At 45.0% G+C, this 12,148-nt stretch overlaps 1 protein-coding gene across 3 annotated transcripts in view; it reads right to left on the bottom strand.

Annotated features, from left to right (window-relative positions):
• Positions 1 to 12,142, bottom strand: part of LRWD1 (leucine rich repeats and WD repeat domain containing 1) — a 14,802-nt gene extending 2,660 nt beyond the window's left edge. For all 3 annotated transcript variants that reach the window (XR_004842795.1, XM_035900577.1, XM_035900578.1), the window contains exons 1-11: positions 9,771 to 12,142; positions 8,471 to 8,590; positions 6,852 to 7,004; positions 5,969 to 6,109; positions 4,997 to 5,338; positions 3,898 to 4,024; positions 3,549 to 3,658; positions 2,868 to 3,075; positions 1,248 to 1,320; positions 973 to 1,113; positions 169 to 266 (exon numbers count right to left, since the gene is read on the bottom strand). Coding sequence is in view for 2 of the 3 variants with exons in the window: in XM_035900577.1 (XP_035756470.1) it covers positions 169 to 266; positions 973 to 1,113; positions 1,248 to 1,320; positions 2,868 to 3,075; positions 3,549 to 3,658; positions 3,898 to 4,024; positions 4,997 to 5,338; positions 5,969 to 6,109; positions 6,852 to 7,004; positions 8,471 to 8,590; positions 9,771 to 10,025 (1,768 nt within the window). In the remaining variant the exon portion in view is untranslated. The remainder of the gene's footprint in view (positions 1 to 168; positions 267 to 972; positions 1,114 to 1,247; positions 1,321 to 2,867; positions 3,076 to 3,548; positions 3,659 to 3,897; positions 4,025 to 4,996; positions 5,339 to 5,968; positions 6,110 to 6,851; positions 7,005 to 8,470; positions 8,591 to 9,770) is intronic.
• Positions 12,143 to 12,148: the final 6 nt, after the last annotated feature.

The raw sequence follows: 12,148 nt of genomic DNA, 5'->3' as shown, positions 1-12,148 counted from the left end.
GAAAGATAAGTGACTCTTGGAGACAACGCCTTTCTGTGTAGCCCCCGAAAAGCCTAAAGAAGGCATAGTCACACCCCATTCAGTCCATTTGCTCATCATGCTGGCTTCAGCCTGCCACCTGCTGAGGTGCCTGACTTTTTCTGGACTGGGCTTTGTGTTTATACTCACCAACGACATCATCGTTCAGAAAAGCCAAACCATCAACCCTGTGAGATGTTGTCATGCTTCCGTCCTCATCAGGAAACTGGAATGTGGCTTCAAAAGGCCTAGGGTAGGGGGAAGGATGAAATCAGTCAAGCCCCTACTGGGCAGCAGTGGAAGGGCACTCGGGTACAGAACCCAGAAGGAAATTCAGGTGTTAGGGGAGTCTCTGGCCAAACTCGGGTGAATTCCCACTGGAACTTACGCTTTGGGCTACCTGGGCCTATTAGTATAGCAGAAACCCATTTGCTTAAGAGACTGCTGTTTTACTTCATCTGGTGCTGTAGGAATCAGGATTGGTGCATGTTAGCAGGGCATGGCTTCACCTGCTTCTCTTGTAATTTTTTTTCTGTGCTCCCACGGAGTGCCAGTTTCCTGGGTAACCTCACGTACCAGAAGCAGGGTAGGGCCTTGCTGCAAGACTGGAACTCGATCCAAGAATTTATACTCCCTTACACTACTTCAACATGATATGCCCTTAAGTTTTAGGGTGTTGCATTACACAGCATTACAGCCCTCCTTCACAGCAGCCTGCAGCACTTGGAGACTGGCGCATCAATACAAGCTCAGGGCTGCTTGCTTTGAACACTCCTTTAGCATCATGCTAGCATTTTTCTTCCTTGCCCTTATGGGTTGGGGAGCATGTTTTAAGTTGGGTAGGACGTGCTGCTTTTCCTGCTCACATCACCTGGGTTAGAAATAAAGCCTTTGCTAGGACTATCTCTTCTTGTTAGGAAAAGTGAAGGCATGCCCCCAGCTTTTGGTTGTTACCTGCTTTTTTGCTCCTTATCCAGTTTTATGTTCCAGGCAAAGCAGCCACCTTCACAGCCAGCCAGCAGGTACTGATCTGGGGAGGTGGGGACCAGGGCAATCCGTAAGGGAATGGAGAGTGCTTCCAGCACCAGCAGCTGGCTAAAAAAAAAAAAAAAAAAAAAAAAAAAAAAAAAAAAAAAAAAAAAAAAAAAAAAGCCAACAGTTAAGTGGTGCTGTGAAGTGACAGTTATACAGGCTCCTGGACTGGCCACATCTGGGTTTTGCACCTTTACCTTGCTTTGAAATTGTAGTCACAGTCTGGAATCCCGATATCCCAGAGTGCAATTCGCTTGTCATAGGATGCAGCTGTGGGACACAGAAGAGAAGCAGGTAGTGACACCGCTGCTCATCTGGCTCTTCTCGTGCTAGCTGGCAAGTCTACTGTGTCACAGGCTGTAACACTCTAAGCCTGTGGCATCAGAGAGCTCATCAAAGCACAGCAGCAGTCACCGAGGCTCCCGGCTCAACACCACTTCACAGACACTGTCAAACATGCACGGTCAGTCATTTGCATTCTTATCCTGTGCTCTAAGAGGAGCAGATAAAAGAAAGTTTGTTTCCTGGTGTCCATTACTAAGTGTGGTTTCACAAGGTCATTAATTAGTGCCCCTTTGAGCTCATGTTTCTGGCCATGGGTTCTAGTGGGACCAAAAATACGAGCTCCAACCTCTACTGTCAGGCTGATGCCACTCCATGTATCCACGGCTTACTGTGTTCACATCCACAGCAGCTCCCCCTGGGAAGGTCAGGCACTAACGTAAAGCATGAACGACACTCAACGTCTGTCACCAAGCCATATACTGATAGCAGAGACAGTCCTAATAGATTACTCAGAGTAACCTGGCTCCTGGTCAGATGGCAGCCCTCAGACCTGAGTAAACAGGCTAGTGGCTGGTCCCCAAACAGGCATGCAAAGACTCCTTTTATTGCTATAAATTCTTCTGTGCAATATAATGTACTGTCCACGCCATTATATGGATGCGCTATCAACCTCCTCATCCCTCCACGCTTCTGCTTTTTGCACTCTTGAGCTTCTTGAAAAGTATCCACTACAGAAACCCGTGTTTTAAAAAAATTCCACTTCAATGGTTCATGTAGCACTCTAACCACTCCAGGATGTGGATAATTGTAGGCAAGAGAAACAATGTGCTGTGGGGTGCAGGTGTGGTCTGAATGGCTCTGTCACAGCTTATTTTACAGGCCTGACAATGCAGTTGCAATTTGTAATCTGATGGTTTGTTCCCTACCAGTCCGTAAGCCTCAGCCTCTGTGGGCCCTACTGTGGCAAAGCTCTCTTCTACATCAGACCTGAATAAAAATTTTCTGATGAGGCAAAGAACTCAAAAAAATTTTCATGCATTCAAAAAGAATTAAACGTGTAGTTTTGCTCTTTGGAAAAAATTAAATCCAGCAGCCCATTATATGCTGCATTGCCCCTGTTGCCATGCTTATGAGAGCCCTGCCAGCTGACCGCTCGCTGCCTGGCCCCCAGCAGGCTGCTCTGGCTATCATTCTTACTCATCCCTGCGGAACAGATCCACTACTGGGCTTGTTTGTGGCTACTGTGTGTGTGAGAGCCACCCTGAGAGCTACCAAGAGAGAGAGAGAGACAGGAGCTGCTGCCCCTCAGCTAAAGAGCCAGGCTCCGTGGCTGAAAGAATTTGTACCTTCTGTAGATTGCTGTCCTGTGAGACCAACAATCCTCTCTCTGTAACGTCTGGCCCTGCTTTTTGTAGGGGTGTGCGGTCCCTAGCTGCACCTGCTTGCACTGGTGACAGGTCCCCTTGTTAAGGAAGCCCAGCCTTTTCTACACTAGGTACTAAAGCTAAAGAGATTCTGAACCAGAGACTTACTGAAGAGGTGAGTTTCTTGAGTTGGGCTGAAGCAGACAGTAGCAATGGGCTTTTTATGAGCCTTTATCTCTCCGTAGCAGAAGTCAGCTGCCACATGAATCAGTTTGACGATCCCTCTCCTCCCAGCAGCCGCCAAGATATTATGAGATTTTTTCCGACTGTCGCTGATTACCATTGTGAGGGTTGTCCATGCAACACTGAAAAACTCCTAGGGTAGAAAGAAACCAAGAATAGCGTGAACGAGAACAGCCAGCAGGATGGCTGTTAGCTCAGAGATAAGACAGCTATCACCAGAGCCATTCAGGTGAAATGACACGACTGTTGGGAGCCAGAGCACCGAATCTCAAAACAACCTTCAGAAGAACACAAACTAGCAAAGCAGGATGTTTATTCCTCTGTGCCATCAAGCAGTCTTAGTGGCCTGGATACACATCCATATGCCTGTGCGAGAAGAAGAGAGGCAGACTAATCTTCTGAACTACTAAAAAAATAAAACCAAACCAGGCTAAGAGGCTAAGCAAGAAATGCTTACTAGCTATCTTCATCCTTTTAAGACCCGTCCATGCCAAAGCTTGAAACCCTTTCAGAACTCTTTGTATTATATATTATGTATACATGTATGGAATTATAATGGATTGTGGTATTTCCATTCAATGCTTACTCTTCCCACTTGCAACCTACCTCTGTAGCCACCTTGTACTTTTTCAGCACCGTCCCCGTCTCACAGTCAATCAGGCAGACGGATTCTCCTCCACATGTTGCCACGGTTCTGGAGGAGCTCACAATGGGATCTGAAAGATGAAAAGAACAGGTGAGAAGTTCCCAGGTTCACGGATAACACATGACGACTGCAGCTTATCACTGCCTGGTGCTCTCCCAGTCTCCTGTTTTCAAAGTCAAAGATGTAAGCAAGTCTCTTCCTGACAATGGAGATTACAGCTTGAAGGAACAGGAGGCTAACGCATGGAGTCCGCTGGGATTCCAGAGCCAGGTGGTTCTGGGAATCCTGCAAACCTCTTTAAGAGCTCACCTTTCCTGGCTCCACAGTCTAGCAATGGCTCGAAGACACAGGACCAGAGCTGCGTTTTAAAATCCTCGCGGCTGTTGCCTTTACTGTGACACTGAAGAAAATGCAATGGCTCTGCACTGACATCCTCCTACAATAAACCATCCACATTTAGAAAATTCATTCCCCTGACAGTGGTTTGCCTGTGATTGCCTTGACAGAACCCTCTACTGAACACTGCAATCTGAGTTAAACTGAATTGTTTTTCAGCCCTTCTGTGCTACAGAGAACAGGAGAGACTGAGGTGCCACCAATGCTCAAGACACCTAAACCAGCAGGCAACTGTTCAGAAAAGATGTGCCCAGCAGACCCCAGCAATGAACCCCATTTCCTGCTGCAGAGAAATGTGAAAAACCCTTTAGATTCCCACTGGTCTGAGCTGAGGGAGAAACACCTTTCCCTGTGCAGCCATCAGTTCAACCTGAAAGCAAGTCATGCCTGTCCCATTTCTAAGAACAGGCTTTCAGAGCACTGGTCCATCCATCCCCTGCAGGGGATTCACTGTCTCCAGGGGGGGCCTTCCCTGACGCCTCTGAGAGACTTAAAACAACAAAAAAACCCAAACCAAAAACCGTAACTCACAATATATTGGCCAATTATGAGCTCCAAGCTGTGCAGAGCTCTGACGAAATCTGAATGCAGCTCCTCCCACTAAACCAAGAGGCCAAAAGCCAGTCCCAAGGGGGCTGATGTCCTGCTGCAGAGAAATGTGAAAAACCCTTTAGATTCCCACTGGTCTGAGCTGAGGGAGAAACACCTTTCCCTGTGCAGCCATCAGTTCAACCTGAAAGCAAGTCATGCCTGTCCCATTTCTAAGAACAGGCTTTCAGAGCACTGGTCCATCCATCCCCTGCAGGGGATTCACTGTCTCCAGGGGGGGCCTTCCCTGACGCCTCTGAGAGACTTAAAACAACAAAAAAACCCAAACCAAAAACCGTAACTCACAATATATTGGCCAATTATGAGCTCCAAGCTGTGCAGAGCTCTGACGAAATCTGAATGCAGCTCCTCCCACTAAACCAAGAGGCCAAAAGCCAGTCCCAAGGGGGCTGATGGGACATACCTTGCCCTTGGAGTTCTTCACTGGGGTCAAGCTAACAACTCCATTGTCCTGCTCCTGGTTTTTCTGTTCCCCTGTCAGCTGGCTGGATCTTCTGTTGCTTTGCCCCCTGGGAAACTGTTCTCCATTCTTTTGTGGCCCTTCAGGTCCCTGCTCAGAGGTTGCCTCTTTGGCTGGCTGGTTCAATGTTCTTGGATTGTCAGGAGCTGGGTCATCCTGCACATGACTGGACTTTCTGGAATTAACTACAGTCTCCTCCTCAGCATTTGCCCGGGACTTGGACCTCTTGTTTCCAGAGCTGGTTTTTGAATGATTTCTTTTCCTCTTGCTGGGCATTACTGTGACCTGTAAGGCACATTGTCAGTTTCTGCAGAAAGTTTCTAGCTTCCCTGAGATGCGCAGATGATTTGTAAATCAGAGATATTAATTATTCAAATGCAAAGTACCCTCCCACGGCTGCAGGCTGGGTTCCAAGAATCAGACAGCCCGGAGCTGCCGAGTTCCTAGAGGCAGAAGCTAATGCCTCATTTTCATCTCCCTTCCCTTGTCCCAGTTACTTGTGATTTACATACAATGTGGAAAAACAAATCTGGCCCATGGACCAAGGGGGTTCAGTCTGCAGCCATTTCAAAGAAGACAAGCACCATCACAGTCTGGCCATGCATTGGCCCAGTTCTCTCATAAAAATATCCCTTCCTCAAAGGAGACGTGGAGTTGGTAGGACTACACTCATGAAATCTTTTGGGTCTCCTATGAGAAGGGAAGCTCTCTCCTCTTGGAGAGCAACTCAACCTACAAAGTGCTGGGAAAGCTTCAATCTGGCCATAAAGAACATGCCTTGGCCGTTAAATACAGGCTGGAGCCTGAGACTGCCCCCACGGTTACCAAAGGGTCATAAATGTAAACTGACAAGTGCTACTTGAATTTGTAAGAAATAAAAAGGACATTGTTAATGTAACTGGAAAGATCATCTACCTGATCCACATCCTCTGCAGCTTCCCTGGGGCTTTCTGTACTTTCTTCCTCGCTCTCATCCATCTTTTCCTCCGGTTCAGGATCTGTGCTTAACTCCAGACCCAGTGAGCATGCCAGAAACTCTTCTGCAATCATTTTCACCTTAGAAGCAAATATGTGGATATGTAAAAAAAAAAAAAAGACGACAAAAAGCAACAGCAATCAAACTTTGATGTGTAATGACAAGAGCTGCTTTGCTGAGTTTTTAGTATCTGCTTCCACTATTCTACGTGAATTTCACAAGCGATGGAGGAGTCCTCAGCTGATGGCCTGGCAGGCCAAGTCCTCTGCTGACATTACACGACCCAAGAACTTCACTTTGTCATAGTCATCCAGGATATACATTTGCAAAAACACCAGCACAGCACAGCAATGAAACAAGACAAAGGAGAGGTGGAACGTATGCACAGACAATTAAACCACGTTACAAACTAAATTGTATCTTTCCCCACTGGGAGCAACTACAGTTCTGTCATTAGCTCTTCTCCTTTCATACAGCTTCCATCAAGACTAAGGTTGCCGTTAGAGTTATTTGCAAATAATTAAGTACTAAGGATACTGCAGTCTTGTTAATTAGTACAAGTATCATTATCGCTTATGAATTAAAAAACAACATTTAGTAATAGTCATTGCAACTTGGTGCACATTTAGTCCTAGTGCTTCTGTAACTGCTAAACAAAGCAGTGAAGAAAACCAGAAAAAGTGATACCACCTCTCTGCAAGAGCCCCAGTGACCTGAACCCAAATCCATAGAGCATTTTAATCAAATCCGGCTGCATTTTAATCAAATCAGGCTGCAGAGTCCTTGCCTGAAGAACAGAAGGGTAAGTGAAATGTAACCTACCCGCCAGCGGGTGAATTCACTGAGTGAGCTGGGTCCATATACTACATTGGTTTGTACTGACTTTAGGAACTTTTTCTTGATGGACTTGACTTGCTCAGTTGTGTATTTCTCAGGAAGTTGGTCACGGAAGAATTTTTCCCAGTGAGCAGTAACCTAGGCAGAAAGAATGAGTTTATTCAACAGAATACTCCAGAAAACCAGAGCTGAAAAGCACAAGAGTACTTGTGAAAGCATTTAAGAAGTAGCCAACCCTGAGGCTCTGCTAGCTACATGATGGCACTGCTTCCATTTATTTTATCAGTGTTCAAACCACGACTTCAGCTAACAAAAACCCCAATTCCTCTGAACCAAGCCTAAGTGAGTGTGGCTAAGCAGATACCATCAGCATGGACCCAGAGCAACACCTGATTTCATGTCTCTGGATCCATAGCAAATGGTCTTAAGGAGTCTTACGCTGTGCCCTACTAACAGGGAGTGCCTGACAGGTAACTAATTTATCATAACAGGCACGGGATAACGGGGACTGTTGAGTTTTCTTGTAGTTCAAGTGCATGCGTGAGCGGGACTGATGCACACGTCATCCCCGTTTATAAAGTCACTTTGATTCCAAAAAGGCTTCTGAACTATGGGCACAATCACACAGATGCTCACCTATCAGCAGTTTCCCACCTGAGAGTTTCTGGTGGGCAGTAACACATCCACAGGCATTTGGACCCAACAGCTGTTTTACATTTAGACACAGCAGTAAGAACTTGGCAGCCAGGTACAAAGCAATACCATCAGGGAAAGGTATCTGGGGCACAGATACCAGCACAAAACGAACAGCACGGGAGAGCGTTTGGTGTCTCATTAAACAACCAACCATGCCCAGTTGCCTGGAGGATAAGAGGCTGAGCAGCCCTCACCAAGACCCTTTGAGGTACAAGGTATTACACCGATAACACTTAGCACCGTAAGCCATCCCAATCTTCAGTGTTTGATCTCTCCACCACTGCTACACAGAAGGAATTAACAAGATCAACTAACTAGAATACAAATGGTAAGAACAGTACTGCACAAAAAAAACCCCAACCCTTTTTCATAATAGAACAATAATTTTGCTCAAGATCACAACATGCTTTGTGGGGACAATCTGTCAGGAGCTAAACAGCTGAAGAAGAAAGAACAAATCCTTGTTCCTGGTGTATGCTGGAAAAAGCAAGATTATCCTGAGCTTGGTTTTGTGCTCCCCATTCCTGGGGCCAGGACAGTAATGTAAATTAGATGGGGAGGTGTCTGCAGTTATGTCAGCACCAGGCTTCTCCCATTTTTGAACGATGATCAGAGTGACCTGAAAACTAGAGGGCCAGACACAGACCTTGCTGACCCTGCTCCCGTGATTTAAACAAAAGGCAGAAGTTGACTACAGAGAACACGTAGAGCAAAGGCAAACAGTGACCAGAGAAAGCAGCAGTAAGGCATTTACTAGGTGGCCCATACTGTGGGCTGTGCTCAGATCACACCAGAATTATTGTTAACAACTTGATGGGTGTTTGCAAACTCTGTCACCAAACTGAGCACTGTATGTAGTTACTTCTCATCAGGTGTTTAGAGATTAGAGAAAATATCGCACATCTTACCTTGCTGGTGAGCTTACGACTGTTGACGCGCCTCACATGATTAGCCAGTTTGGTTATATCCTTGCCATTGAGCAGCCGAAGATTTTGCAAAAGAAACATTACTTTATAGTCATCGTTGAGCTAGAAAGAGAAGACATTAGAGTTACAAGAATTGTACATACAGTGCTTGCGTTAGCTTTAATCCTTTATTAAAATACAGCCAAGGATAAAAATAATGTTATTTAGTCAGGAAAAGCCATTCCATAGAATCTTCTCAGCATTCCAGACTTGAATATCAGTTTTTGTTGTAAATTAACATGTAAATCACCTAGTCATAAATTAATTTCTCCTATGCCTTGAGACCTGCCTCAGACTTACGCAGTACTAACATCCAACACAAGGTGGTGGCAGTATAACCAGGCTCATCTGCTCCGGCCTGAGAGCAAGGCAGGGAATTCTGTTCACATCCTTTCACCCATCTAAGACAAGAGGAAGGCCTGCCCTGCCTACAGCAAACGAATACCAGCAGGACTTCTTTGGGTCAGGGCAGCTTAGGTCAGAGAAGTTCCCCAATCCAGTTTACCATACATAGTATCTGCCAGCATGCAACAGCAAATAAGCATCTGCGGACAGCAATGGTGGCTGATGCCAGTTTAAAGCGCAAGTAAAATTACAGTTTTGGAAGCTTAAACTGTACAGTCAGCAGAGCCTCTTGGGAGAAGTCAGAAAACCTAAACTAGACTAATCACCAAGTTTAACCCCTCATCAGAGGACCAAGCCTGCTCTTCCAGAGCACAAGGGGTACTAAAACTAACATAGAAGGACATTTCTACACAGTCATTACTATTTTTTACACAAGTATGAGCATAAGATAGCCTGCTTGATAAGCTACCGAAAACGGGACTCTGGCAGACTAATCACCAAGTTTAACCCCTCATCAGAGGACCAAGCCTGCTCTTCCAGAGCACAAGGGGTACTAAAACTAACATAGAAGGACATTTCTACACAGTCATTACTATTTTTTACACAAGTATGAGCATAAGATAGCCTGCTTGATAAGCTACCGAAAACGGGACTCTGGCCTGGAGAATCAGGAGTTCAGGATACCCAGATTTTTTAATATCTGAGTGGTTTTGGGCAAGTCATTTCTGCAGATTGGGGAACAGTGGCACAGAGGGGTGAAGGGGCACAAAAAGACTGGCTGCTTTCTCAGATGCCCTAACACTTGCTGCCTAAGAACAATGTAGAAGAATTAGGCATAACTGTTGTTTGTTTCCCCCTCTATTTAAGGCTTAGCCTGTAAGGATGGGAGGTAACTCACTGTCAAGTAGACATTGTTCTCATAGGTTAGCTCCTCGAGCAGAGGGAACTGTTTCAGAGCAGTTACATCTTCCAGTTTGTTGTTGTTGCAGTTTAGGACACGCAGATCAGGCAGGGTAAGACTGTTGGGAAATTTGTCCAGTAAATTATCAGAGAGGTCTAGTTTCTGCAGATGCCTCAGACGGGAAAACAAACGCGGGTCTAAGTCTCCAGTCTTCAGTTGCAGCTTGGACAAGCTGAAAGCAAAAGAGAACATGAACTATCTGCGGTTCATTGGAAAAACAAGTGCTGACTTTCACAGGATACAAGGTCCCACCTGGTGGCACCTCTTGGTCTAGCACAACTCACTGGGTAAATCTGACCAAACCTGCTTTTTCTTGTCTGCCGCATTCTGGAATGCCAGCACCCCTACGTGGAAAAGATGCTGTGTCTGAGATAACAGAGAGCATCAGAGACTACCAAAGTATTTGCAGTACGATTAATCTGCAATCCAGATGAACCTCCTATGGGTAACAGAGCTGGCTGTGAGCAGTGAATCACCGGCAAAGTTCTTGTTCATAGAAAAAATTACTACACCTCTAAGAATTTTGGTAGTTTATTCCTTTGCAACATAAACTCAACAAAACAAGCTGTGGCAACACAAGACACTTACTCACTACACCATCAGTTTACCCTGTCCATAGAACACACTAGATTCATTATTTCACTCTTGTTTTTTAGAAACCACCATCTCACAACTGGTGTGAGCAATGTAAGGCTACGGTGATTCCAAAAGGCTCGTCCTGTCCTCCCCCTCACTTCATGCTGACACTGGTGCTCACACAGCGATGTGGCAAATTGGATCAGTTTGCGGATCTGGCTCAAAACTTTTCTCCTCTGCATTAGAAGTTAAGTTCAGGCCAAGTACATGTGGCTGTTTTCAAAGAACTACACAAAAAAAGCATGATTTTTTCCATTTCTTTTGCAGTGAATTTTGCTGCAAAAACTTCCAATGGCAAATATGGGAATCTACCTAACAAAATCCCAAGGCTGCCACCAAACAGCAGCATTCTGTCCTGAAAGAGGAAGTGGTAAAAAATAGGGGAAAAAAATACCCCTGTATTTCTGTAAGAAAGTGAAAACTGTGTATTACAAGAAGGATCATTTAGATTTGATTAGATCATTTAGTTGAGCTCCAAAGGGAGCTTCTAGTCCTGGCAGCTAACGTCTCTTGAGGACACAAGCCTGAGTTCCTTTAACAAACAGAATCTCCATCTCAAATGATCAGTAAAAAAAGGCCCTCTAAATATTAATGAAATGTGAATAAATGAGGTAAATAAAATTAGGAAGCAAGGCCACTTCTCCTTCACTTGTCATCTCAGAATCCTAACCAGCAGGTCAAAGCACATAAGAAAGGCTGAACAGAATTCAGCTGGCTGCAAAGCTGAGTGTGACTAGAGTGTCATTTTGGGGAGAAACTCAAGAGTGTTCTCCAAATGGACTTTCTGAAATAAAACCCTCCAAAATCACGGTACGAAGCCACACTCTAGAAAGGCATTACTTCCAACATCTCCACATCGCTTTGTTACCCAGACTACTGCAGCCTATACTTTTCAGATAAACTTTTGAGCTTCTCTCTAAAAACAATTATCTTAGCACAAGACAAACTAAAAGAAATAACTTTAAAAGAGTACATATGAAACCCAAGACTCTTACATCAGCAACAAAAACAACAAAGGCGCCAGCCAGAAATTGGCTAGCTGAGTCACCCGGATTGACCGGTTCTGGAATAGTGAAATTCCACTGTATTAAACATTTGGAAAGACACGTATTTTCAATGACCTCTGATAAGGATCTGAGCAACAAAACTATTTTTAGCGGTTTCTAAGCGTGTTGGGGTTTATTCTCCCTCTCTGCAATGTTTGAGGTACTAACATGGTTGGATTTAGAGGAGATGGAAAGTGACAGAGGGAGAGGAAAAGGGAAGGGATATAATGCCAGAAGTATTTCTAAAACCCTCTAAAATCCAGGCCAGAAGAGATTCTCTTATTCATATTAAGTAAATACTAACAAAGACAGAAGCGTTTTGGGGGTAGGGAGCATATCTTAGGGTTAGCAAATCAGGATCCAGCCTTAAGCAGTTTTACAGAAAGAAGGTGGCAGCATATATACAATATAAATGGTGAAAAGAGGTGGCAACTGCTTATAACCTATCTGGTGAATGCAGTTCCACTAGTGCTCACTGATCCTGCATCGCGAATGCCATCTCCTGTTCTGTGCTTTGTAACCGTCTCTCTTTTTTTAGTAAAAATGCTTAGGGGAAGAAAGACAAAAAAAGGATCGCCCAGGCTGAATTCAGCTGGAATTTTCCATGGGCCTGTCTGCACTTACTTCAGCGTC

Source organism: Egretta garzetta, unplaced genomic scaffold (assembly GCF_000687185.1).
Source record: "Egretta garzetta isolate BGI_Z169 unplaced genomic scaffold, ASM68718v1 scaffold108, whole genome shotgun sequence".
NCBI lineage: Eukaryota > Metazoa > Chordata > Aves > Pelecaniformes > Ardeidae > Egretta > Egretta garzetta.
The sequence above is the reverse complement of the archived record's forward strand: the minus strand, read 5'-3'. Positions and strand labels throughout refer to the sequence as shown.